The sequence below is a fragment of the Strix aluco genome, chromosome 28, assembly GCF_031877795.1.
Source record: "Strix aluco isolate bStrAlu1 chromosome 28, bStrAlu1.hap1, whole genome shotgun sequence".
NCBI classification, from domain to species: Eukaryota; Metazoa; Chordata; class Aves; order Strigiformes; family Strigidae; genus Strix; species Strix aluco.
Window position 1 is genome coordinate 1,242,988 of NC_133958.1, and position 25,417 is coordinate 1,268,404.

Here is a 25,417-nt window from a genome sequence, read left to right on the forward strand (position 1 = left end):
TGATGCTTGGGGTGGCGAGGGCCGTCCCCATGCTCTGCGTGTGTGTGTGTGTGTGAACCCATCAAGGTTCTCCACTTCCTACTCTGTTTCTTTGCTCCTGGACTGTCCCGCTCTCCCGATGGGGCCAGGAAACCCTCCTCCAGCCACATGGTTCCCCCCCCCCGACAGTCAAGGGGCATCGCTCAAACCCTTTTCCTCCCCTCCCAGTGCTTCCCAATGCTAGTGACCAGCTTTCCAGGTGGGAGCTGCAGCCCGTGCCAGCTGGGAACACGAGCTGTGTGAAAGCCTTGCTGCTCAAAATCCCCGTGTGGGCCAGACCTCCCTCCAACCTGCCCAAGAGAGGAAAGGCAGCGTGTTCTCAGCTCGTCGTGTAACACAAAGGCTGTCTCGCTCTCAGGAGCTGCGGCGCTGGACTTGCAGTGCTGTCACGTTTGGTTTCTAGGAGGGATGTGTCCAGGTTATACTGAGGGAAGCAGCAAAACTTTAAGTTAAGTTTTCCCTGCCAAGTGGAGTCTTTCTTCTTGCAACGGAGAGAGGCCGTGGCTTCCCACTGGGAGAATTATTTTAGTACCTAAGCCTTCTCCCATAGCGGTGGAAACTCAACTGCTCAGGAAGCATCTTTTGAAAGGGCTGAAATGCTTGAGCTGAGGATGAGATCCCCCCCAGCCCTCTGTCTGGTGCAGCCCTTGACTGTAACGAGCCTTTTGCAGCTGAGGAGGAATCGGTCAGGGCCCAATTTTTCAGCGCTTTCATGGGGAATCGGACTCTGGTTGGGTTGCTGAGATCAGCAGCAGAGTGCCAGTTCCCCTGTCACACACTGAATCGCTTAGGGCTTTGGTTGCCCTACCAAGGTACTGAGCTCCAAAATTAGGTCCTGGGACCAAAAATAACTAAATTAAAACCTATAAATTTTTCTCTTAACAAGCAGAAAATCCCAGGGCTGGAGACCGAGGGACAGCGTGTGCCTGATTCTTATTTAAAAAAGCAATATCTGTTTGCTTGGTCTAATATCACATTGTTCACCAGAAGAAGCAGCGTAACGTGGAAAGCTGCCACGCATGCGTGGGGCTGGCGTGGCCCTGGCGTGTCGTCAGGTGTCGGGAGAGATCGGGCCAGGCCGTGTCAGTGGCGTGAGGGTCTGAGAGGCCGCCTTGTCCTGTGCTCCCACGGTTCAATCCCGTTGGATTGCTTTGGCCTTATCCCCTTTTTCCAGGGGAGCTATAATTGAATCCAGCCTTGGCTGCGCGTAGGTCTCTCGAAGGAGACCTCTGAAACCCAAGGTTGTATAAGCTCTGTGCAAACAATAAAGATCCCAGGGGACTTTTCCAAACCGTAGCGTGTCCTGCTGTCCTTGACCTAAATATCTCAGCAATAGTGAAATCTAGCCCTCTGGTGACGATGCTCTGAAGCTCTCCTGTGAGCTGGCGGTGGCATTTAAACTCGCCTAATGTCAGTAAGTTGGCTCTGTCGAATGGCTCCGTAAATAACTCGGAAACCGAAAGGGAAGGCTGAAAGCTCCCCTGAAGAGTGTGAGCTTGGAAAAGAGCAAGCCTCTTGCCTGGCAGGGAGAGGGGCAGAGCGTCTTGGTCCTGTGTGGTGGCACTGGTGGGACTCCAGCTGCTGTGGGTTGGGTGGATTCGCTGTCTGGCCGCTGGGTTGGGCAGTAAAAGCGTCGCCTCGTGCAGGTGGTGCCTGGGGCACCTCATACAGGGGAGTCTTGGCCCCTTCTCCCCACAGCATTGTCCAGGCTTGACGATGTGATACAGGGGGAAAGCGTCTTGATGCTCTGGTTTTGGTCGTTGGTCCCATCCTGGTGATGAGTCGGAGCTCTGAGGCTTCCTGCAGGCAAGGATGGTGGGTGCCACAGGCTGGAGCCCAGGCTGCACGGCCTGGCCGGGGCGTGCCTGAGTTTTGGGGGTGAGGGGGAAGGCATTGGCTTCCATTTTTCATTCTTTTTTTTGAGAGCAGGACCACCAAGGCTGCGCATTGCAGGTGTGCGCTCGGGAGCCCCGAAGCTGGGGTGACAGGCCATTGGGGAACCCCTGATGAACTTCTGTCCACTTTGGGGGTGAAGGAGACCTTCCACAGCTGGATTTGGAGTGTTCTCCCCCAGCAACCCAAACACATCTGGGCTGGAAGAAACCCTGAGGGTTGGGAGAGCCCCGGCACCCCCCCCCCACCCCAGACCACTGCTGCGCTGGGGGCTGGAACTCGCTGACAGCCAGAGAGCGACGGTGTGGATCCGAGTGGATCCCGAGGCTTGTTGACTGCGGGTGTGAACTGAGCTGTGAGAGGGAAGGGTTTGGTATTCAGCTTGCTTAACGCTTTGCCGGAGACCTAATTAACTGAAGTGTTCTGTACAAAGGGAGCCTTTATGAAACACTGGGCGCCTCCAGGACCTCAGCGAAGGTGCCGAGAGCCCGCAGTAAGCAGGACTCCTGCCTCGGCGCTTCTCGGGCAAAACCAGGAGAGATGAAGTGCAACAGTCCTGGTGTTTTGATGCCAAAAGATGTTAAATCTGGAGGGGGGGGGAGGCTTCTTCACAGCTTGCTTGCAGAAGGAGCACAGACCTGGTATTTTCCACACACGCAATCCCTGCAGCTTTGGAAATGCAGCTTTCTGAAGAAGTTAAACTTCTGGCTTTTCTACCTGTTGCTTGACTGCTCCAGCACCTGCGCTGGGACCCTGAGGAGCAGAGGGAGTGTTTGACCCTCTTCAAATTCCTCTTAAAAGCTGGGTTTTTCTCTCTCTGGCTGTAGTTCAGCTTAAGCTGGGGCTTGATGGAAGCTCTGCAGGGTGCACAGACCTTCCCGTGGCTCGAGGTGGCTTTGAGTTTTCGTCGGGCCATGCTGGCAGTCGGGGGGCTGGGAGCCAGGAGCTCTGGAAGTCCGTGTTCCAGCGTGCGTGTTGGTGCCGTTGGGCGAACGTGGCCTTTATGGAGCGACGTGGAGAGGGCTCTGCCCTCCGCCTGCTGCCTGCCCAGCTCAGCCAGCCCTTGCCCCGCTCCTCCCGCAGTGATTTCCACCCCGGTGGGCTGCGTGCAGCCCACTTAGTGCTGGGAAGGCTGGATGCAGGGGTGGTCCAGGGTGCTTTCCCAGGAGGTAGAGGGGATTTATGATCGTGTGAAGGCCTGGAGCTGCCAGGGGCCTGGCGGGAGCAGGGCAGGACGACAGCGGCTGCCGATATGACCCTGGTTCCCAGCAGCCCCATGCTACCCACAGCAGCAGAGCTGAGCATCTTGCAGCAGTTTCAGGGGGACAGACTGTGAACGCTCCTCTTGTCCTCCTCTACATCATCCTCCCTGCTTGCTGGAAAGCCCAGCAAGATGATTTGAGCCAAGCAACGCTGGTCGTGAGCTACAGGAAGATCTGACCGCTGCGCCTGGGTCGAGGCGGAGACGGCGAGGCCACGGCGAGCGGGAGGTAGGGCCCTTCTTCCACCACAGCGCGGGTCCTGCCGACGCTGGCACTAGGAGCTGCGGCAGAGGCACCTGGCTCGGAGAAGCCCACCCCAGGGCTGGCGTTCCCAACCAGCTCAGCGGGGAAGAGCCCTCGGCTCCAGCCCCGCTGCAGTGCTGGGTGCCTTGCAGCGCAGCAGCCTGCCCGAGGCGCTTGCATGTCGGCAGCAGCTTCTCTTCTTGATGCCTCCTTGAGTCATCGCAGTGCTGGGGCCGCAGGATTAATTATGTTGATGGACGCCGCTCGCTCTCGGCTGCTGTCACGGAGCAACAGCCTTGATCCAAACGTCTGATCATTGCAATAAATGCTGGCTGGACTGACGGCGTGCAGTGCATCTCCCTGGAAGGCCCTGCTCGCTGCATGCTTATTTGGGTTGGGCACACGGACGCGTTGTGCCTGATTTTCTCTTTTCTTACTTGCTCAGAACATCATTATTACTTAATGAGATCTTTCCATTCTTTCCTCTCGAGCTTGAAGAAGGTTTCATGCATCGCACGGGGCCTCTGACAGTGGTTAAAATACAAAGCTGGGGTGGTTTTCCTCTGCTGTTCCCTGTCAGGGTGACTCCGTACAACACCATTCCCCTCTCTTTTCCCCACTCGAAACAGAGGAAGGTCTCATGGAGGGGAGAGGCTTGTTTTTGCGATTGGGATGTGCTTGTGGGACCTGATGGGCTGTGTTGTGGATGGCAGAGTGCAGGTGGGGTAGAACTGTTATAAATACCTCCAGGAGCAGCTTTGCAGAAGGGAACGGGTCTAGGTCTCCCATTTCCACGTATGCTGGGTTGGTTGTCTTGCAGCACCAGCCCAGCTTTCTCCCCACATCGTCCTCTTCGACCTCGGCCAGTCCTGCTCGCTCAGCTTCGGCTGTCGAGGTTGTTTCTCTTCTCCACCCGCCTCCACATCTGCATCACTTAACTGGCTTGACACGTTTTCCTCAAAGCTGCCTAAATAATTCACCTTGACTAAGAGCAAACAGCAGCGCTGGCCCTGGACAAAGCTTTCTGTGAATGCCAAGTGGCTGGAGAGGATCAGCTGTCCCGGCCCTCGGCGGCAGCGGTGCTGGCGAGGGGCAGAAGCCCCCCTGAGCTCAGCGGTCTGAGGCAGGCTCCCGGGCCCGGCGGCGGTGGATGTCGGGCTGTTGGGTTGACGTGCCTGACTCTGCAAAACCCAAGTATCCCGCACTTCCATCAGGCTGCTTCCCGGGAGGGCAGGGATCCTGGGTTGGAAAGCTGAGATGCTCCAGGCTAAGAGGATCAGTTTCCTTAAGTAGTTCCAAAAATCCTTGGGATTTTTTTTCTTTTCTTCTTTCTATGGGAAAAAAAAAACCTCCATTGGGATTAGGCCCATATTAACTCCTTCCCACGGCACTTTCCCCCCGCCTGCACCACCTCAGCCTGCAGCGTCGGGCTGAACGACGGCAGCTCCCGTGCTGCTGTAACTGTTCCTCAACTTTTGTGTTCTCGCACCAAAAATCCTCAGTAAAGAGGAACTCGGTGAGCTGCCTTACTTCTCCTTGTATAAAACATTAAACCAGATCCTTTGGCGTTTGGTTCCTGCTCTTGGTTTGTGTCCGGCGCTGCTTTGGCAGAGCTGGTGCTGGAGCTGTTGCGCTGAGGCTGGAAACGCGTTCAGCCGAGTGTCCGCAGAGGAGAGGATGGCTCTGTCGCTGTTTCCGCATCGCTCGGCTCATCGTGCATCACCAACCCACAGAGCTGGAAATCCCAGAATAAGAAATGCCCAGAAATCTGTATATGGGGCCTGGCGTGCGGCTCAGCCCTCGGGCGTCCAGCCTGCACGCCAGGGCCAGATCTGCCTGGGGCAGCCTGGCTCGAGTGGCACCTCCTGGTGACACCACCGCCTCTCCTCGGGTCCCGGCCCCCTCCTGCTGCCGTCGGGGTCTGACCCCGTCGGGGGAAGCGGCTCCGAGAGCGGTGACAGCGCAGCCATGCAGTGCAGCTCCTAGGAGTGGAAAACAGATCGGCTGCTTCTCGACGGTGCATTGTTAAAGGTTTCACCTCCCCCAAAATGACACATTGCGAGCAAAAATAGAACAAGACAGAACACACAGACCCACCCACACCATCCCCACCACCCGGCAGCCAAGTGCACGCGGTGCCAAACCCTTGGGTTTAAAAGCTGATGCTTTTTCACCCTCCCTCTCCTCAGTGGTGCCACCGCCTGCCCCGGCCCGGCGTGTGGTCCGGCATCCCGGCGGGCTGACCGTGGCACGGGGAGCAGCTGCGCTGTCGCCGGGCTGCTGGGAGGATCGTTGTGAGCCCACGCCGCGCGCTGGGTCCGTCCTCGATCTTCACCTGGTGGGTCTGGGGATGGGAATGTCTCTTGGCGATGGTGTTTGTGCAGGAAATTCTCTCCCCCTGCTGCACGGTGGTGCTGTTGAAGCGACGGGAAGGACGGGTTTGGCCGGGAGAGCCATCTCCGGCACGGCTTGGCCCAGCTTGCTGTGAGCTGGGGCCATCTCCTGCGGATGGTGAGGGAAGCTGCCTCCCAACCAGGGAGCTGGGTCCAATTTTTTGAGTGCTGCCGGCGTGAAGGGTGGCGTGTGCTAAGCACAGTTGGACCAGGCAAGGATCTGGCTGGAAAACCTCCAGGAAAGGAAGAGTTGCTCCAGGAGATGGTGGAGCTGTCAGCCGTTTGTCAGAGGCGTCTAACGAGGCTGAGGCCTGTGTTCATCACCCCAAATCCTCATTTGCTCAAGAGCAGGCAGTTAAATTTACCAAGGCCTTCATGAGTTTCTCCTGTGGTCTGGTTTTGGGGCACAAAGTCACCCCATTAGTTTCACATCTGAGGATTTTGAATGTCAGGAGCCGAGCTAGAGCAGAGATTGGCGGTGGTGGCTTGCGGGAAGGGCTGAGGGGTTCGGGCTGGCTGTTAGGTAAAAGAGAGGAGCGGGGAAGCGATGGTGCCGGTCCCCGCACCCCCAGGACGAATAGCCACGGCTGGCGGGAGGTTTAGGCACGAGGGGAAACTTCTCCCTGTTGAAGCGAGCTGAGCGTGGGGATGGTTTGGCTGGGGCCTGTATCACCCGGCCAGGCCGGGAGGGCCGGGAGGACGAGGTAGCAGGGGCAGAGCTCGTCCCAGCCAGCTGCGCGTGGAGGCAGAGGTGGCTGTGAAATGTCCCTTCGTCACCGGGCAGACTGCTCTAGTTACGGCACAGAGGGAGTGAGGACAGAGCTGTCCCGCGGGGGACGGTCGGGGCTGGGAGGAAGACTGCTTTGCTTGTTCAGTAACGATGCCATGCAAAGAGAAATTCGACAGAGTCATTGCAGAGCAAATCCTGCCTCAGTTTCCCTGTGGAAGTAACCCAATTAACGCTGACATCTCCCAGGGCTTCCCTGAAGCCACTTGTGCCCTCACAGGACAGTGAAATCATGCTCAGGAGGGCTAAAACACGCAGGACATGCCTGGTTGGGGTCTGCTCGGCCCCAGCACTTTCCTCCCGAGGAAGAGTCACAACAAGGACAGACCTGGTGGCTTTGTGGCAGTGAGTGGCTGCCCTGGGCTTGTATTTATCTGTGCTGGAGCCGTGAGGCGTTTGCAGCTGGCGTCTTACCCACGCTTGCCTTTGCACTGATGGGTTTTCTCCCATCTTTGATGCTCTGCATCTGCTCTGACAGGCCTTGGCCTGGGCCCGGGCTTGCTGCCTTCCCCTTTAGCCTTCAAGCTTTTCCCAGGGAAGGCTGAGGGGGGAACGGCCTGCAAGTAAATAGCCATGTGCTGGTTCTTGTCTGGTTCTTTGCTCACTCTCAGGGAGCTGGTGACACTTGGGATGGCAACTCCCAGGCAACATGCCTTCCCTCTGGTGTGTCACTGGCAGGGAGCGTGGTGAGCTCTGCCTGGCAGCTCAGGTCCGCACTGATGAGGAGGAAACACTCTTAGGAGGAAAAAACCCAGCAGGTTTTAAACCCCGGTCATGTTTGTGCTCCGGTTCACCGTGCAGCCACGTACACGCTTTCTGTAGCCCGAGGGAGTCGGGGTGGAGGGCAGGAGCATTGTGGGGCACGGCCCGTGTAGGCCCCGCAGCACAGGGACATGTCCTGCGAGGGCACTTAACTGGCCAAACTGCCCCGGGCAGCGCACGGACCCTCACCCTGGAGAGAAACGTCCCTCCGCTGTGCCTGCGGCTGGCGCGGGACGGCCCCTGGGACGATCCTGCCCCGAGAGCGGGGCCAGGTGCCCCCGCTGGGCTGGCTCTAGGCGAGGACCTGGGCGCACACAAGGTGATGCTCGGGGACACGCTGCCTCGTTTCAATCCCTTTACTTCCCGCGGGGTGAGAGCGGGGCCCCGCAGACCCCGGTCGCCTGCACCGTCCCCCCTCTCGCCCTCCAGCCTGTTCGACTCCCACAGTCTGGGGGCGGTTGGGAAACCGACAGCTGGAGCCAACCCGCGCCAGCGCTGGTTCGGCGCTGCCATGCCAACCCCGTTTCCATGGCAATGGGCACCCAATGGGCGACGGCCAGGCAAGGCCAAAATGCCCAAAAAAAGTGATGCGGTGCCCCCCGAAATCGCCGGCCTGAGGCTGGGAGCCTGCAGCTGCTGCCAGCTCCCGGTGCTGCCTGCCCTGCCCGCGCTGCCCGGGGAACCGGATCAAAACCACGCTGGGGCGCAGGTGGTTGTAACAGGGCAGGTAAAACCCCGTGAAACCATCAAGAAAAGAAAGGGGAGGGGGGGATGTACACACAGGCCCTCTGACAACACCCTCCGACCGTCTTAGAGCCTAATTTAATTAAAATCGATGGATCTTACATAATCCTCAGGGCGCCGCGCTGCTGGAAGCCACCCCCGCCCAGTGCTGGCAAGGCCCCTCGGTGTGGGGGTGTTGGGAGGACAACGGGGCGTGGGGAGACGTGGTCCCCAGGGCCGGCTGCCCCCCGGGACCACTCGTCACTGGCCCCCCCGTTACGTAACTCACTGCAGCCCCATGTTTATACAGCTCCAGATTGAAGACTAGGTGCGTATCAAAACATTTTAAAATAACTCTGCCTTTTGTTAGCACCACAGCTATCTTTAGGAAAGATTTGATTTTATTTGAAAGCCCTCTCTGGGAGGTTTCAATGGAAGAGATCCTCAGCCTGCCAGCAGTTTAAAGGGCCACGGGTGTGATGGAGATCTCCCTTCTTGGCTGGAAACGCTGTATTGATTATTGCTTATTGGTCTGATAAAACCTATCCTACCCTCACAGCCGCCTGCTCATCCTTCTGAGATTTCTGCAGCGGGCAGTGGCAGTGTTTTGCTCAAAGTGTTGCTCATGATCCACTCGTCCAGTTTGTCCCCTTCCAGGGCCACGCCAGGCTGGCTCCTCAGGCGTCCACCTCTGTGTCATTAACTGCTCTGATCGTGAGAGCTGGTGGTTTTCCCAAACACACTAAAATCAGGAGGAGGACGACCAGCTCTGTTTTTCCGTGGTGAACCCAGGTCGCAGTGATGGGCCACCACCTCCGCAGCCATGGCAGTGGCTCAGGAGGCAGCACGCACCCTCTGGCACTTGATGGTGCCCCCTGCTCCAGCCGTGACGAGCGTGGTGGACACAGCGGGGAGGGGAAGGGGAAGGGGAGATCTGTGCTCGAGTGGAGTTAGCCAGGAAGGCACCTCGAACCAGCCAGGGGTCAGCTCTACGTAATTTGGGCAGCCAGATTATCGTGTGTCACCCCAGTTGTCCCGTTAGCAGCCTGACTGGCATTGCAGCACACTGCGGGGAGGGGTGTGTGGGTTGCCTGCAGTGGGCAGGGTGACTGGGGTCTCTCTGCGTCCTGGGGCTGCTGACCTGCACCTTCTCCCTTCCTTGACAGGCCAGCAGTGAGGGAGGGACTGAGCATCAGCCTGAAGCGTTGGGGCTGTTCGCAGGATGTCCGAGCAGAGGCTCTGCCCTCCCTTTCTGCTTCTTGTACCCTGCTCTCAAGTTTCCTGCTCTCTCCAGGCTCTGATCTGTCCGACACTTAGCATGTCATCCCTTTCTTCCTCCTCAGGAGGCAGGAGCAGTTCCAGACAAACCCCGACAGCTACAACGGAGCTGTGCGAGAGAATTACGCCTGGTCCCAAGACTACAGCGACCTGGAGATTAAAGTGCCTGTCCCCAAGCACATCGTAAAAGGCAAACAGGTAAAGTGGTGTTTGTGGTGGTGTCTTTCAGCATTTCCCTTTCCCTCGGGTTGCCCAGCTTTCCCAGGAAGCTGTGTTGAGAGCGGGAGGACTCCTTGCCCTTCATAAAGGAGCAGGAAGCGGTTGTGCCCCTTTCTCCGGTGCTGCGTGTGTGGCTGGTGGGGCCGATGGTCCCAGCCTGTCCCAGCTCCTGTCACAACTGCAGTGTCCTGTTGCTCCGGCCCTGGTGGGTTCTCTGGCACCACATGGCACTTTTTGCGCTTTTTCTCTCCGCTTCCACTGACTGCAAACACACATACGGGTTTCTGAGCCTGCCTGGGATGGACACTCCTTCTCCAGTCGCTCCCCCTGGCTTGGAGTGTCTCCTGCCTTTCGTTTCCAAGCGGGAGCTGCTGGAACGGCTCCTCTGGCACTCAGGAACTGGGGCAGGCACAGCCTGTGGGAGACTTGACCTGAAGGGAGCTGGGGCTGGGGCGCAGGCTGAGCAGCCAGACCCTCTCCCGGGCTGCCTGCATGGGCAGGGAGGTCTTGCCTCCCTCCTTGGCTCAGGCGGGAACTTTCCGTCTCTATTCGTGGCCACGAGTGGTCACATTGTTTTTCCTTCGCCAATTCTGTTCCCTCCCGGCGAGGGACTCAAGAGGAGGGTGCCCGTGGCTGGCGTTAGTTGGACCCAGAAGTTTGAACTCTCCGTCTTTCCGGAGTGCTGCCCTCCCCACGGCTGATCCTGTATTTTTCCATTTGGGAAGTCCGTGCTCCCCCACCTCCCATTCTCCTCTGCTTCCAGGGCGGCTGAAATGAGCACGCTTGGGTTTGTTCACCGGCTCCAGCCTACACAGCTCCTGATCATGCCAAAAGAGTGTAATTGGCAGCAGCAACCCAGACCGGAGGGGTGAGGGAGCAAACGGCTGCCACGGGGACAGCAGGGAGAGCAGGAGATGCATCCCTCCCAGTGGGTCTCTAAAACAAACCCAGGCTGTTTCTTGGAAGGATTCGGGGACATCCAGACGGATGTTCCATCCTTCTGCATCACACTGCCATCACGATGCCTCTCCCGGCCCAGGGAAGTGCCCTTTGTGCCAGGGGAGTTTTGTCCTCGCCAAGAAAAAGAGCATCAGGCTTTGTCTACCCCATCCTTTGCCACCCGGACTTGCGGGGTCCTTGCAGGCGCTCGGAGGAGCAGGGACAGGATGAGCTTTTCTGACCTTTCCTCAACTTGAGGCTGTGCCATGGCTGCAGAAGAGCCCCTGCGTGTCTGTGGGGGCCATGATCCAGGCGGCTCCTTCCCACGCAGTTGCCTGTGGCGCAGCTCTGCCTGCCCTGGCCCTGGTTTCTGCCTGCGCTGCCCTCTCGGGCAATCGATTGTTCAGATATTGGACTTCCCTTATCCTTGCGATGCGTCTCCTGGTGTTTGGTTTGTACATCCCTCCTGGGGCTCCTCTTGGCAGCCGAGTTTTCATTTTAAAGTGATTCTTTAAATCTCTTCCGGCCTCAGGGGACTGGAAGTGGATAGGCTGGATCACGGGCCAAAGCAGGATGGTTCAGAGCCATTTTAAAGCTCAATGGACTTTGGATGCATTGTTGATGGGTTCCTGCAAAAGAGAAGCATTCCCCTACATTCACCACACAGCTTCATCTTTTTTAAAAATTACCAGGTTTTTGGCTTCTGCCTGCCAAGGCGAGATTAAAAATCTCCCGTTTGGTCCCTGGGCTCAGAGCGCGCCCAGCTCTAATGCTGCTCAAAATCTTCCTTATGACACTTTTTTGGATTCAGGCTGTTGCTATGGCACATTTTCACTCGGGTGAGCTTAAGGTTTCCTTGTATGGAGCTCCAGAGAAGTGTCCGTGGAGCAGGAATGGGCGATGGGGTAGGTGGGAGCATCTTCCTCTGCGCTCTCCACCTCTCTGATCTACTTACAGGCGCAACAGGGGCCCATGGATCCGAGCGCTTCCCGAGCACTTAAATAGAGATAATGACAACAAGCCTCTCTTTTTGCCTGGCTCGGAGGAGACGAGCTAGATTCCTTCATAGGTTTGTGTTTGCTTGTTTGATTTGCAGGGGCGGGTGTGGGCGTTCTAGTGTGCACAGAAATTACTGTGGTGGAAAAGCCACGGCAGAGAGCTGCGAGCTGAGTTTCCTCCCGAGCGCCGGCAAAACCAGGTGTTTTGGGGAGCAGAGAGGTGCTCGTGGGGAGCGTGTGGTAGGGGATGAGCAGCCTCGGAGCCTCTGGGGTGCCCCTGCTCGTGGCTGCGCTGCCAGGATGATGTGTTTGCCCTGGGATCGCCCTTGGCTTCCCCTCAGCCCCTGCCTGGGGTCCAGGGCGAGCTGTCCATGCCTGGTTCTGGCAAAGCCCGGTTTTGCCGACCTTTCGTGCCCTGAGCGCAGCACGGTGGGATGGTTTGGACAGCACGGGGTGGAGGGACGAAGGGCAGCCCCTCGGAGAGCCCGGCCACCCTCCCAGGCGGAGCGGGGAAGCCGAGTAGAGGCAATTTTTCCACCAAGGCACCTTAGAAGGACTCGCTGCCCGCGTGCGCCAAACCCCGTGTTCTCCGGGCACCACCACGTGCACACATGAGTCCTCTCAGACATTTCTCTCCACGCAAGGTGGGGTCAGGGCTCTCCAGCGGTGTGTCCTCTGCTCCCATCCCCTGTCACCGCCTGGGTGAGGGGCCATTTTGCTGCCTGCAGGTAGAAGCGGGTGTTGCGACTGCTTCTGGCGCTGGCTGGGTGCGCAGCGGAGTGGCTGGGTTAAGGCTGCCTGGTTTGGATCTCTTCTTCCATTTGGGTTTCTCCACTCCTTCTCCTAACGCCCCACTGGTCCCAGAGCCACCTCAAAGATGTCCCTCAGCCCCACCAGCTGTCCTGTGCAGCCACCTCGGAATAAAACCCCTCTTACATTTGATTGCTCCTGTCCCTGTGGATCCCACAGCTGCGAGGCTGCATCTGTGCCTTCTGTATCTCCAGCCTTCCTGGCCCTCCACGCCCCAGAGAAGCCCCCCCAGAAGGCGACTTGGGGGTCACCTTGCTTTTTTCCCCTTGATCCCTTCTGGGCAGGGCCTGTGCTGGGGACCAGGACAGTCGGTGGTGACGGAGAGCAGAGCCTCATCCCTGCACCTCGTCCCTGTGGTGAGGCCTCAGCCTTGGGCTGGAGGAAGCTGCTTGGTGCTGCAGCCTCTCCGGAGATATTTCCCATCCAGGAGGAGCTGCTTTCGCAGAGGCTGTCCGCAGCCACATGCCGAGTGAAAGCCGGGTCTCTCTCCTCTCCTGTCTGGCAGAGACGGAGCTCACATCCCTTCCCCGAGCCCCTGCGACCGCGGTCCTGCTCCCAGCCGTCGGCATCGGAGCTCAGTGCCGGTGTCCCCCTGCGCTGTTCGTGCTGGGCCTCCTCTGCTCCTGTCGAAGCCCTGGCAGCTCCTTGTCACACGCAGCAGGTTTGGGGGCTTTATCTGGGTGGCATCAATTAGATGCAGCCGTGGTGCCCTCCCTGGCTGGAGCAGCTTTGCCTGTCTCTTGCCTGCGTGGAGCTAGTGAGCCGCTGGAAATCTCCTAGGTAATGGATAATGTAATAACATTTCAAATGAGATCTGCAGAGCGGGAGGAAGATCTGGGGGAACTCTGGGAGAGAATGCAGGCAAATCTCACTGCAGTCTCCTCCTCTCGGGCCAGAGACAGGGCAACGCCAGGGGCCACAAACCTGCCTCTTCCCAGCCAGGTCCTCCCTTCGTCCTCCGGCCTGGCTCGGGCTCTCTGCTGGCAGCAGCTCAGGGCCAAAGGGGAAAGGAGGGAGCATATGGTCTCTCTGGAGACCGAGGGTACTGTGTGCCGCGCAGCGAAGTCGCAGCCTGCCTCTGTCTCCCCGGGAGAGAGCTGTGTCACCTCCGCGGCAGGTCGGAGCAGGGCTCCCCATATGGCTGCTGCAGGCGGGGGCTGGCCCCGTTCCCAGGGGACGGGGCTGCCTTGTCCCCTCGCCCCGTGGTGGGGAGAAGGGGAGCCATGCCGCAGCGGCCCTCCCGCACGCGGCCCCTCCTCGCACGCCCGACGGGAGGCCTGGGCTGAGCCCAGCGCTGGCTCTGGCAGTGGAAGCAGAGCCAAGGAGTGTGCTTTCGGTGCAGTGCAGCAGAAGGGGGGACAAGCTGCTGCAGCCCTTCCTGGTGTAGAAATCCCCAAATTGCTCCCACTCCGCAGGGAAGCGCTCACCCGCCAGGAAGACACACAGCCATGCCCAGCTCATCGCCGTGATGGCCGGGCACCCGCTGTGCTCCTAAAGAGCTTGGTCACAGCACGTGGGTGTCCAACCTTTGGTGCTCTGTGGAGGAGGCCTGTGGCATTGCTGGATTTCTCTGCGGGGAAACTGAGGCACAGGGCAGTCGCAGTGGCAGAACCAGCTGCCTTGAACTATTCTGGGGCTCCGTCCGCTGGGTCCTGCTGCCTTTTTTTTTGCTCTAGAGGTTTCATTTGTCCTCCAATCTGTTGCAATTTGCTCTGAAATGACAGCGGGATTCCCACCCTCCTGCTACATGCAGGTCTGAAAGCTCTTCTCTCTCTCTCATCCCCAGCGAGTGCACTTGACCCCACACCCCAACTAGCACAGCAAAAGGGCAAGCAGGAACCTTCCTGATTATTTTCTCTCTGTTTCCAGGTGTCTGTGGATATCAGCAGCGGCGCGATTCGCGTAGCAGTGCTGGAGGGGAGCAGCCAGCATGTCCTGATGGAAGGGAAACTCACCCACAAGATCAACACGGAGAGTTCCCTCTGGAGCCTGGAGCCAGGGAAGTGCGTTTTGGTAAGGACAGTCCGCGCCTTGGCTTGCAGCTCTGCTGGGCTTGACCTGCAAAACTGGAGCAGCTGGAAGTTTGAGCTAGATCTGACCATGTCTGGCTTTCCCCATCCAACACCCAGCTCACTCTGCCCTTGCCCGTGTGCCGTGCCTGGCCTCCAGCTCCCGAGCTGCCCCTCCAGGCGAGCGACACATCCATCGGGTTGGACGAGGAGGGTCCCCACGCTCCAGGCTGCGGTGGTGGGAGCACATCTCTTGTCTCGCCGTGATCACTGTCCCCTGATCCCGGCACACGGGGTCTGCCAGCAGAGAGAGGAGAGGCCGTGGCGCTGCACCGCGGTGCCGGCGCTGTGAATCTGTCCTTGCTGGCTTCGGCCTCCGACTCTCCTGGCCCCAGTCATACCCCAGATGCCTGATCCCTGCCATTCATTTCTGTCCTGCCTCGGGTTTCTTACTTTTGCTGTTTGAAGCGGTCGCTGTGGCTACTTCTCTGTTTGCCTCCAGCAGGCACCATGGCTCGCTGTGTGCCTGCCAGACCAGCACCACAAATCTCCCCTGTCAAGGTGGTTCAGGGGCTGTTGCTGCCCAGCAGTGTGTTACTGGTGGGTTCCCAGTCTCGTGGCTCGTTTCTGGTCTGCTCCAGATGCCCAGGCTGAGGGTGTGAGTTCTGCTGTCCCGGGGCTGTGCCCACAGCTGAAGCTGTCCTGGGGGTTGTGTTGTTGCCCATCAGTGTGGGATCTCAAGTGTCAAACAATTGCCAAACTCCTGTGTGAGTTTTGGGGCCAGGATTATGCGGGGAGTGGGGTTTTGCCACCTGTGGCCATCAGCTGACCATGAGCCAGCAGTGTGCCCAGGTGGCCAAGAAAGCCAACGGCCTCCTGGCTTGTATCAGCACTAGTGTGACCAGCAGAAGCAGGGAGGTGACAGTCCCCCTGTGCTCTGCACTGGTGAGGCCACACCTGGAGGATTGTGTCCAGTTTTGGGCACCTCAATGCGAGAGAGATCTCGAGGGGCTGGAGCGAGGGCAGAGGAGGGCAACGAGGTGGGGAAGGGCCTGGAGAATAAATCCTGTGAGGAGCGACTGAAGGAGCTGGGGCTGTTCAGTGTGAGGAGGAGAAGGGGAGGGGAGACCTCATCACTCTCTGCAGCTCCCTGAAAGGACGTTGTGGAGAGGTTGGTGCTGGTCTCTGCTCCCAGGGAATTAGTGACAGAACGAGAGGGAACGGCTTTAAACTGCAACAGGGGAGGGTCAGACTGGACAGGAGGAGAAAATGTTTCGCCGCCAGAGTGGTCAGAGAGTGGAATAGGCTGCCCAGGGAGGGGGTGGAGTCCCCACCCCTGGGGGTGTTTAAGGGCCGTTTGGATGAGCTGTGGGGGGATGTGGGGTAGGGGAGAACTTTGTAGAGTCGGGCTGAGGGTTGGACTCGATGATCCCGAGGGGCTTTTCCAGCCTGAAGGATTCTGGGATTCTGTGATCTTTGCCCTCTCCTTTTTCACCCAGAGGCTTTCCCAGAAGAGTTTCAGGCATCTGAAGGCTGTCAGGAGCCCCAGGAGGGGATCCCGACTGCCTAGGCCAGGCAGGTGAGACTGTTCCTGACCCTGTGCAGGCAGCACCGTCCCTGCAAGCGAGGGATCGGGCTTCAAGCCTTCTGCCTCACGTCACGAGGGTGGCAGCAGACGGGCACCCAAAGCCAAGCCCCCACAGCAAGAAACCAAGTGGGAACATGCTGCCAGAGGCTGAGGTGGTGCGTGGGGAGGCTGCACGGATGCTGCCTGGCCGCTACAGATCCCTGTGGATGTACCCCGGGATGGTATCAAAAGGGTGAGGTGTCTGCAAGAGAGGGGAGCTTCTCCGACTCCGTTAGGCCATTGAAAGGATGTGAAAAAGGAGGCGGTGACATCATTAACCTGCATTTTTTAAATGTTCTTCTGCTTCTTGAGAATTAGTTGATCTGGGAAGAGAAACAATCCTGGGAAGGAGTAAACCCATCCAAGAGGAGGTGGCCCAACGGGTGGCTGCTCCATGGCGTGGATGGGAGTCCCCAGTGGGTGTTCCCAGGATCAGCAAGGGAGGCGATGGTGGTTAAATACCTGGTGCTGGAGGAGGATGGGAACAGCGCGCGGGGGCAGGAGACTCGGGGCCTTCCGGATCGGCCGCGGGCAGCGCGGGGAGCGGTCCCATTGCCTCCAGCCCTAGAGCTGGGTCTTGCCTTGAATTCGCACGAGCACAGGGTTGTGAGGATCTCCAGCTGGCTGCCAACATATTGATGGTGGGATGAAATTTCGCTTGAAGAATTGTAAGGTAACTGGAGCAGAGTGAGTAATTCTCGCCCAAGAGCATCTCCTTTTTCCATGCGCAGAGTAGCCAAAAGTGGTTTGTGACTCCTCCCGATTCATTCATCAGGAGACACCCAGCCATGTGTTAATGAATCGCTTCGTTCAGCGCCTGGGAGGGGACTGGACGGGAGCTGTTTGGGTTTGGTTGGAGAGCTGATGGGGAGTACGGGCCCTTTCTGTACCCGAGTCTGTGTGTCCACACCTTGCGCAGCTCCATGCGAACTCCGAATGTGCCGGTCGGGAGTGTCGTCGTCCTGCAAGATGCCACAAGGTTCTACCTGGCTTCCCTCCCCGGCGCCCGGGGCACGGCGTGCCCTGGCAGGGTGGGGGATGCAGCCGAAACCAAACTCACCCAGTGCCAGCACCGGAATCGTCCGAGGGGATCGTGGCTGCCTTGGTTACTGCTTGGGGCACCTCAGTGGCTCTGCCTGGAGAAAAAAACGTGTGCTTGTGTTTTTGTGGTCTGGGAGTTGAGGCGATCCCTGCAGGCAGAGCTTGATCCATGTGCCAAGGTGAAATCTCTCCTGCTTGGACTTGTCCGTCTGAACAAGTCCCAGTGCTGTGCAGAGAGGCTGTTGAGTCCCGTGTGCTCTTGCAGGACACGTCAAGGCTCATCGAGATCCCCGTGCTCTCCAGGCTGCTCTTACAGCCGCCTTTCACCTCCTTGGCTTCCCCTGGCCCGTGCTCAGCTCCCTTCTGGGATGGCTGCTCACTGGCCTCCCTTCTCCGCCCAGCTCTTATCCTAAGAAGGTTAATTTGCCTTTTTAACACATCCCAGTGCTGCTTTCCCATCCTGCCTGGTGTTCCTATCAATTCCTCCTTCTTGCCACACGTCTGCCCGCTCTCCAGCAGCCCCGGTGCTCCCCTCTTCCCACTCTGCCTTTCCCCTCCTGCTCCGTGAGGTTCTCCCTGCCCGAGCCTGGGCTGAGCACCAACGTGTTTCCCATCTCGTCCTTTGGCACGCTCACGGTGTGCGTGACAGCCCAGCCATGGCAGAAACCCAGCGGCGTCATTTCGAAGCGGAGCGCTCTGCTGATGCCCGCGGCGTCTCCGCGGGGGCTCTGTCCACACCTCGGGATAGTGCCCCTCTGGTGCTGCGCCGAAGCCCCGGTCCTGGGTGTAATCCCTGTGCTCTCCCTTCTCAGTCACACCCGCTCACTTGTCAAAAGTGAGATTAAAATAACTTTGCACAAACTGTTTTTAGAAATCTCCGCTGGGTGTTGTGCACAACACATTTTGGGATTATTTTCGTTGTTGAGGATTTTTTTCCCCCCTGTTCCCTCTCTTTTTCTCCTCCTCTCCAGCATTTGTTATCCACACTTGGGCTTTTGTCACCAAGTCCTGCCTTGAACAGCTATTACAGTCTTCAGCTTGTCATCTCCTGAGCCGCGAGGCCAAGTTAATAACAATCCGTGGTGCTCTCCCTCCGCCCCGCCCTCCACACACTGCTGGAGACATCGTCTGCTGCCTCCTCCCTACCCCCTAAACATCACCCGCTGACTTTTGGGGTGATGGCTGCTGTTGTTCCAGAAGGAACGCAGGTGGTGAGAGGTTGTTTTTCCAAGACCTACTTATATCCCTTGGTAGCATCTCTCCAGCTCTGACAAGGTGTTTAGAATCAGAGGGGTCCTCATGCCATACAAAGCCCAGCACCGGCAACGAAGGCTTGTGACCTTCCCGGCAGGGCGTGGAGGTGTGACATGACACCGTGTCCACGCCGATGACGCCTGTCACCCTCTTTGTGTGCTGCTGGAGGATCCCTCCTGGCCACAGACAGCCCTGTCCCTCCCATGTGCCCACCTCCACCTGCAACAATCCTCCTTGTGATCCGTCCTCACCCGGCCCCTGGGGTTTGCCGAGCGCGTCGGTGTGTGAGCAGCCCCTTCCCCGCGTGGCTGCGGAACACGGGTGCTGCGGCACGGGGACACTGCTGGCTTTGGATGTCCCCCCTGCAAGCCCCCCTCTCCTCAGGCCGCCCTTGCAGAGGCTGCTCCTGCCTCCCTGTGCACCCCAAAAGACTCAGCTGGGCTTTTACTCCTTTTGGCTGTGGGTGAAGGATCTCCCTGCAACCCAGGAGGCCCTTTGGGACCCGGCAGCCTAAAAAGCAGAGCCGAAGTCTGACCGAGAGCCCGGGCACGCTGCACAAACCCGATCCTTCCTCTGGCAAACGGCCACCAGCATTTCTAGGATCCTGGAGGGTCGGGCTGAGCTGTCGGCTGGGAAACTTGTAGCACCAGCTTCAAGTGTGGGCAAAGCTTTTGCCTTCTCTCAAAGCGAGAAGCATAATCGGGTCAAGATTTGTCCTTGAGAAACCCCCTCAGGGTTTCCGGAGCGCTCCCCAAGGGAACATGAAGCCTTGCGTGGTGTTGTCGGTCGAGTGCTGGATCCTTCCTCCGTGGGTGGGTGAGGGCTGGTGCTCTCAGGGCATCACCTTGCCTGGGCTGAGCCCAGCGATCTGCCACAGTCTCTCGGCTCTCCCTTACCTCGACCTTCCCGCACCCAAGCGCTCGCGGAGGCTCCCGCCCGCGTCTCCATCACCGCAAGCTCTCGCAGCCCGTGTGCCCAGCTGAGCGACGGGCTGAATCAACGGAGACCGTTGGCAGAAACACGACTGAGAAATCAACCTGAGTCTGTGCTTCCCCTCCCGGGGGTCGGACCTGTCCGCAGCGGCTGCTCCAGCACCGCTTTGACCCACGAAACCCCAAACTCAAGGTGCTGGAGCTTTGTCCTGCCCCATGGGCATTTCAGAGTCTCGCATCGGAAAGTGGGGCTCCCACCTTGGAGCGAGTCCCACTTTTCCATCTCTCCCCCTGGACTAAAGGGGGACGAGCAAATTCCCCCGTGCGCACAAGACGGGCTGCAGAGGTTAATTAATTATTGTTTGCAAAGCACTCAGCGCTGTAGCGATGTGCACCGCAGAAAAGCTGGCGAGGAAATGAATAATTCTGTCTTCCCAGCAGGGTGGGAAACAGTATGCGGTAAATAAAGCGAGGGCCACGCATGGGGCGGGGAGGAGGAAAGGATCCCCAGGCTGGCGCTCCCGGCGGCACCTCCGCTGTCTTTCGCCGGGGGTGGTCTGCGGATGAGGGGGATTGGGGTCTCGTGGGTGTTTCCCACCTGGTTCGTGGCTCTGGGGGGTTCCCTGGGGTCTGCTGGCGGTGGGGCGCTGGGGGAGGAAGGGGATTTGGTAGGGAAGGGAGAAGAGAGGGGTGCTCTGGGATGGAGGGGGGGTGATGCCTGATAAGCCACGAAGTCCTCCAGTGTCCGTTCACCCCCTGCTGCCGGCCGGGCTCTGGTGGGGATGTTCCCCGCGGGGCCTTGCCGTGCACGCTCAGCAGCGATGCCACGAGAGCACGGCTCCCACCAAAGCCATCGCCGGGGAAGCTCACACCTCACCGGCGGCACCGTGGGGACATTTTTCTTGTTTCAAACCCAGGGGAGCAGCAGCGAGCCTGGAGGGTGCTCCTGCCGCAGGCTTGGGCTGGCGGGGCCTTGCTGACCCACGGCTCTTGCCCGCCGAGGGGACGACGTTCCCGGGGAAGCTCGTCGTTCCCCCACCCGCCCACCCAGGGCTGGGAAGCCCACAAGCAAACCCTCAGCGGTTCTTCCTCCCCTGGAAAGTGGAACTGTGCAATTAAGAGGAGAACAAGCACGCCTGTCTAGCTAGAAAAACTAACGCCTTCCCCGAGCCGGAATATTTTACCGGCTCTGCTCTCCCAGAAGGATTAAGCCCCAGCCACCCCCTCCCGTATTAATTGGTTCCTTTTCTTTGCACCGCGGAGAGACGCCCGGCTCTGTAACTTTAATGGCTGCCCGTGTTTTCCCCTCCAGAGCTGTTGAGCTTCCAGGGAGGTTTGAGTAAATTGTATTGTCTGCCTTTATCGATGATTTTGCAGAGAGGCCGACGAACGCCATAAATCTTCCTTGCTGCTGGGATTATTGCTAAAATAATACAAGAGAAAGAAGCCCACCCCTCCTGGAAAAGAGAAAAGCGAGTCGGGGTTCCTGGTGTGGGATGCCCCACAGTCACGCCAGCACTCGCTGACACCCGGCCAGCCCCACGCGAGGCACCGTGGCTTCTGCCAGCGCGGATGTTGGCTGGAGGCGAGGGGATGTCCCCTGTCCTCGGACCATCCCTGCGGGGCCGGCCAACGAGCCATGGTGCCACGGGAGGCGGGTGCTGGTGGTGAGCAGGGGTGGCACGGAGTGGCTGGTGACATTTTAAAGCTGCCAGTCAGAGAGGGACCTGGGGGTGTTGGTTGCCAGCCGGCTCAACAGGAGCCAGCAGTGTGCCCAGGTGGCCAAGAAGGCCAATGGCATCCTGGCTTGTATCAGCCCTGGCGTGGCCAGCAGGGACAGGGAAGGGGTCTGACCCCTGTGCTCGGCACTGGTGAGGCCGCCCCTCGATGAGTGGGTTCAGTTTTGGGCCCCTCACCCCAAAAAGGCCCTTGAATGACTCGAGCGTGTCCAGAGAAGGGCAACGGAGCTGGTGCAGGGTCTGGAGCACAGGTCTGATGGGGAGCGGCTGAGGGAACTGGGGGGGTTTAGTCTGGAGAAGAGGAGGCTGAGGGGAGACCTCATGGCCCTCTGCAACTCCCTGAAAGGAGGGTGCAGAGAGGGGGGAGGAGTCTCTTGAGCCAAGGAACCAGCGCCAGGCCAAGAGGGAATGGCCTCAAGCTGCGCCAGGGCAGGGTCAGACTGGCTCTTAGGAAGGATTTCTTTGCAGAAGGGGCTGTTGGGCGTTGGAATGGGCTGCCCAGGGCAGGGGGGGAGTCCCCATCCCTGGAGGGGTTGAAGAGTCGGGTTGAGCCAGCGCTGAGGGATCTGGTGGAGTTGGGAACGGTCAGGGTGAGGTTCATGGTGGGGCTGGAGGAGCTTCAAGAGCTTTTCCAACCCAGATGATTCTGGGATTTTTTGCCTCCTTTGGTGCCCACGCTCCCACCCGCAGAGCGAGCCCCGGGGGAGCCCGGCCGAGGGCTCCTTCTGGGTTAGCAAAATGCGACGTGGCAGCGCTGTGATGCCAGGAGCCCCGGCCTTAGGCTCTGCTGGGCAAGGGCCTCTTCATCTGACGGGTCCCCTGGGCTCTCAGCTCCTGGGTGGCTGCAGACGAGCCAGCCCGGCTCTCTGGGCCCTGGACCGTGTTGCTGCTGCTGCTGCATCGGCCGTGTGGCCCCAGGCTGGCACTGTCTGCGCAGAGGATGCCTGTCCCAGCCTCAGGCTGTGGCACGGGCCGAGGTTTCAGCCATTCGGCCCAGAGGCCGGAGCAGGGGCTGCGAAGGGCCACGGCAGAGTTGTGCAAAACCCTCAGACCACCGAGGGAGGAAGGGACGAGCGCTTCTCCCCCTCCGCCAGCCATGGAGGGGGCTCGGTCGGTGGCTGCCGCGGAGGTGTGGGGCAGGTGGGGGGTAACACGTCCCAGGGACAGGACAGGGGCTCCTCTCCCCACTCTCTGACCCACACCTCGTCCTCAGATCAACCTGAACAAAGGAGACGAGTACTGGTGGAACGCCATCCTGGAGGGCGAGGAGCAGATCGACATCGACAAGATCAACAAGGAGCGCTCCATGGCCACGGTGGACGAGGAGGAGCACGCCGTGCTGGACCGCCTCACCTTCGACTACCACCAGAAGCTGCAGGGCAAGCCCCAGAGCCACGAGCTGGTAAGTGCTAGCCACCCTGCGCCATCAGCCCAGCCTTGCCCTGCCACGTGCCCTCTGGCTCCTCCGTGGGTCCCATCTCCCGTAAAAGGGCTGCAGCGTGGGGCAGCTCCGCAGCTCTGCTCCGTCTCAGAGCTCCTCCTCACCCAGAGGCCCCCCCATCTCCATTTTGGGGGGGTGAGATTCTGCTAGTCGCTGTCTTTTGCCCGCACGCTCCCATCTTCCGCCTGTGAGCCCAGACCGCGCTGTGCTGGTCCCGCGTCCCCGCGCCTCCCCCCGTTGGCCCATTCCTGGGCGGGCGAGAGGAGGGTGGGTGAAGCAGGGCGGTGGTTGTGCGCCCTTGGAAATCGCTGCTGTTGTCACGCAGAGCGGAGGAGGGGTGCCCATTGCTGAACCCCACGACACCCTGCGATGCATCGGGGGGGCCGTGCAGCCTTGACACCTGCGGGCTGAGCCCATGTCCTCCGCTGGGGTGGTGGGGAGGGCGAGGCGGGGGGGGTCAGCCGCGGCCTGACGGGAGCCTGTGGCCTCTTTGCAGAAGGTGCACGAGATGCTGAAGAAGGGCTGGGACACCGAGGGCTCCCCCTTCCGCGGCCAGAAATTCGACCCCTCCATGTTCAACATCTCCCCCGGTGCCGTGCAGTTTTGACGGCGGCGAAAAGCAGCCAAGAACCGAAGTGGGGAGAGGAGAAACCCACCCGGACACCCACCCGGGACCCTCGCACCCGACGCTGGTGACCGTAACCCCCTCGCCAGCACCCTCCCAGCACCCTGCGCCGGCACTGGGCCCGGCGGTTTGAGATGCGTGCGGGGAAACCTGGCGAATGCAGATTTACGTCCCGTCACCAAGGCAACCCGAGCGGCTGGGACCCTTCTCCTCTCCTCGCCTCGCGCTGGCGACGGCTCTGTTGTTTTTCCGGAATTAGTTGGAGCTCGTTGGGTGACATAATTATTATTTCTGGTGGCTGAGGATGCTTGTTTTTGGGCTTCTGGGGGTGCAGATCCCTCCACGCCCTGGCAGTGGGGCTGTGCTCTCTGCAGCTCCGGGTATGGGGGGGCACATGGGGGGAGAGCCTGCCCCTGCCTGTACCCTGCCTGCCTGGCACCCCCACCTCCCCTTGCCGGGCCCTGCTCTGGGGTCTCCAGTGCTGCGGGGGGGGGGTTCTCCCGGGTTCACCCCACTTCAGTCCATCACTGACAGGGTCTAGGGGTACACCGGAGCCCCCCAGCCAGCCCCCGGGGTTTGCTTCCCCCCTTCCTCTGGGGGGTGGGCAGGGAGCAGTGGGGCTGTCACCCACAACACCACGGCGGGGGGGGAGGGTCCAGGCTATGCTTGGGGGTCCTTGCAGGGGGCTACAGGCCCAGCCCTCATGGCCACCACCCCCCCATACCAGTGGGCAGTAGCCCCAGAAGTGGGGCTTCCCCAGCATGGCACGTTGGGGGCTGGGAGGGGGGGACATGGGAGCCCTGGGGTCCCCCCCAGGCCCAGCCTGACTCGTGCAGCTTCCCAGCAGCCCCCACCCTGGGGCGCGTGGGCTGGGGGTCCCCGGCCATCACCTCGTGCCCCCCCACGCCCCCCTCACCTGATCCCCTTGGTTTGCAATAAACACGTTTCTCGAGCGTGGGGCCTGCGAGTGATTCGGTGCCACCGCCCCGGGGGGACACGTGTGCCCTGACCCCCCCAACTCCACCACACTTAAGGGGTGGGGACAGGGACACCTGAGGGGGACATCTGCAGGTGGCTGGGGGAGCCCCGGGGGCAGGGTCCCACCCTCACCATGGTGGGTGCTGGATCTTGGGGTCCTTGGGGGTGGATGTGGGATCCCTGGGTGGGGCTGGATCTTGGGGTCCCTTGGGGGGGGGATGTGGGATCCCTGGGTGGGGCTGGATCTTGGGGTCCCTTGTGGGGGTGGATGTGGGATCCCTGGGTGAGGGCCCTGGATCGGGTGGGGTGGGCACCAGCTGCCCGGTGTTTTTTTTGGGGGTGCCGACCTCGGGGTCTCGCCCCACTGCTCCCCACCTCCCTGTGTCCCCCCCCCGCCATCTCCACGGCGCCGGGCGCCGAAATCTCTCGCTGGCGATGCACAAATAGAAGCGGGCTCGGCGCAGGCCCCCACGGCCGCCCACGGTCCCCATGGCAACGGCAGCGCCAGCCGCCAGCCGCCCACCCGCGCTCGCCCCGCGCCCCGGGGTGGGCACCCGCCTGCCCGCGCCCCCCCCACGCCACCCACCCACCCGTGACGTGTGTCCACGGGGAGGGGGGGGGGGGGGAAGGACCCCCCGTGTCCCAGCACTCCGGCCAGGCCCTGGGGCTGCTCGTGGCCTCTTGTGTGTCCCCCACCCAAAAAAAAAAGCGCCCCCCCCCCCCCCCAGCAAGCTTCTGGCATTGGGGGGCTTCAAGGTGCCCTTGGGGGAGGTGGGGGGGGGAGATTTTTGCCCCCTCAGCCCCCTCCTGGGTGTTTTGCTTGGCGGGGGGGGTTGGAGCCTGGAGGGGTTGTTTGGGGTGACATTGGTGCAGGGGAGGGGGATTGGGGGGGGGGGGGCATAAGGGGGGTATCCCCGGGGGGGTGCAGTGAGGGTGGCAGAGGGGGTGGATGTGGGGTTCTCAGGGTGGGGGGGCGTCTGGATATTGGGGTGTTTGGAGGGGAGAGTGTGGGATCCCTGGGGAGGGGATTTGGGGTCCTTGGGGGGGATGTGAGATCCCTGGAGGGGTCGGGATATGGGGGTCTTTTGGGGGGGGTGGATGTGGGGGGGGGGATTTGGGATAAAGGGGTCTCGGGGGTGCATCTGGGTATGGGAGAAAGGAGGATCCCCGCGGGGTCCTGGGGGGGTCCAGCCCCGGGCGGGGGGGGGGGGATGCGGCTGAGAACCGGCGTGTGGGGGCGATCCGGGGGGGGGGGGGGGGGGGGGGGCGGGGGCAGGGTGGTCCCCGACGCGGGGGCAGGTCCGAGGCGGGGGGGTACCCCGGGGAACGGGGGGGCTGGGGGGGGGGGGGGGGGGGGATCCCAGCCGGGGCGCGGGGGGCGGCGGGGGCTGTCCCGGGCTGGTGCCTCCCCCGGCCGGTGCCTCA

The 25,417-nt window shown here is 60.4% G+C and overlaps 1 protein-coding gene across 1 annotated transcript in view; it reads left to right on the forward strand.

Annotated features, from left to right (window-relative positions):
* Positions 1-23,967, forward strand: part of NUDCD3 (NudC domain containing 3) — a 33,321-nt gene extending 9,354 nt beyond the window's left edge. Inside the window, exons 3-6 of the mRNA XM_074807899.1 lie at positions 9,446-9,578; positions 14,216-14,359; positions 22,162-22,350; positions 22,886-23,967. Of these exons, the coding sequence (XP_074664000.1) occupies positions 9,446-9,578; positions 14,216-14,359; positions 22,162-22,350; positions 22,886-22,996 (577 nt within the window). The 3' untranslated portion in view covers positions 22,997-23,967. The remainder of the gene's footprint in view (positions 1-9,445; positions 9,579-14,215; positions 14,360-22,161; positions 22,351-22,885) is intronic.
* The last annotated feature ends 1,450 nt before the right edge of the window (positions 23,968-25,417 follow it).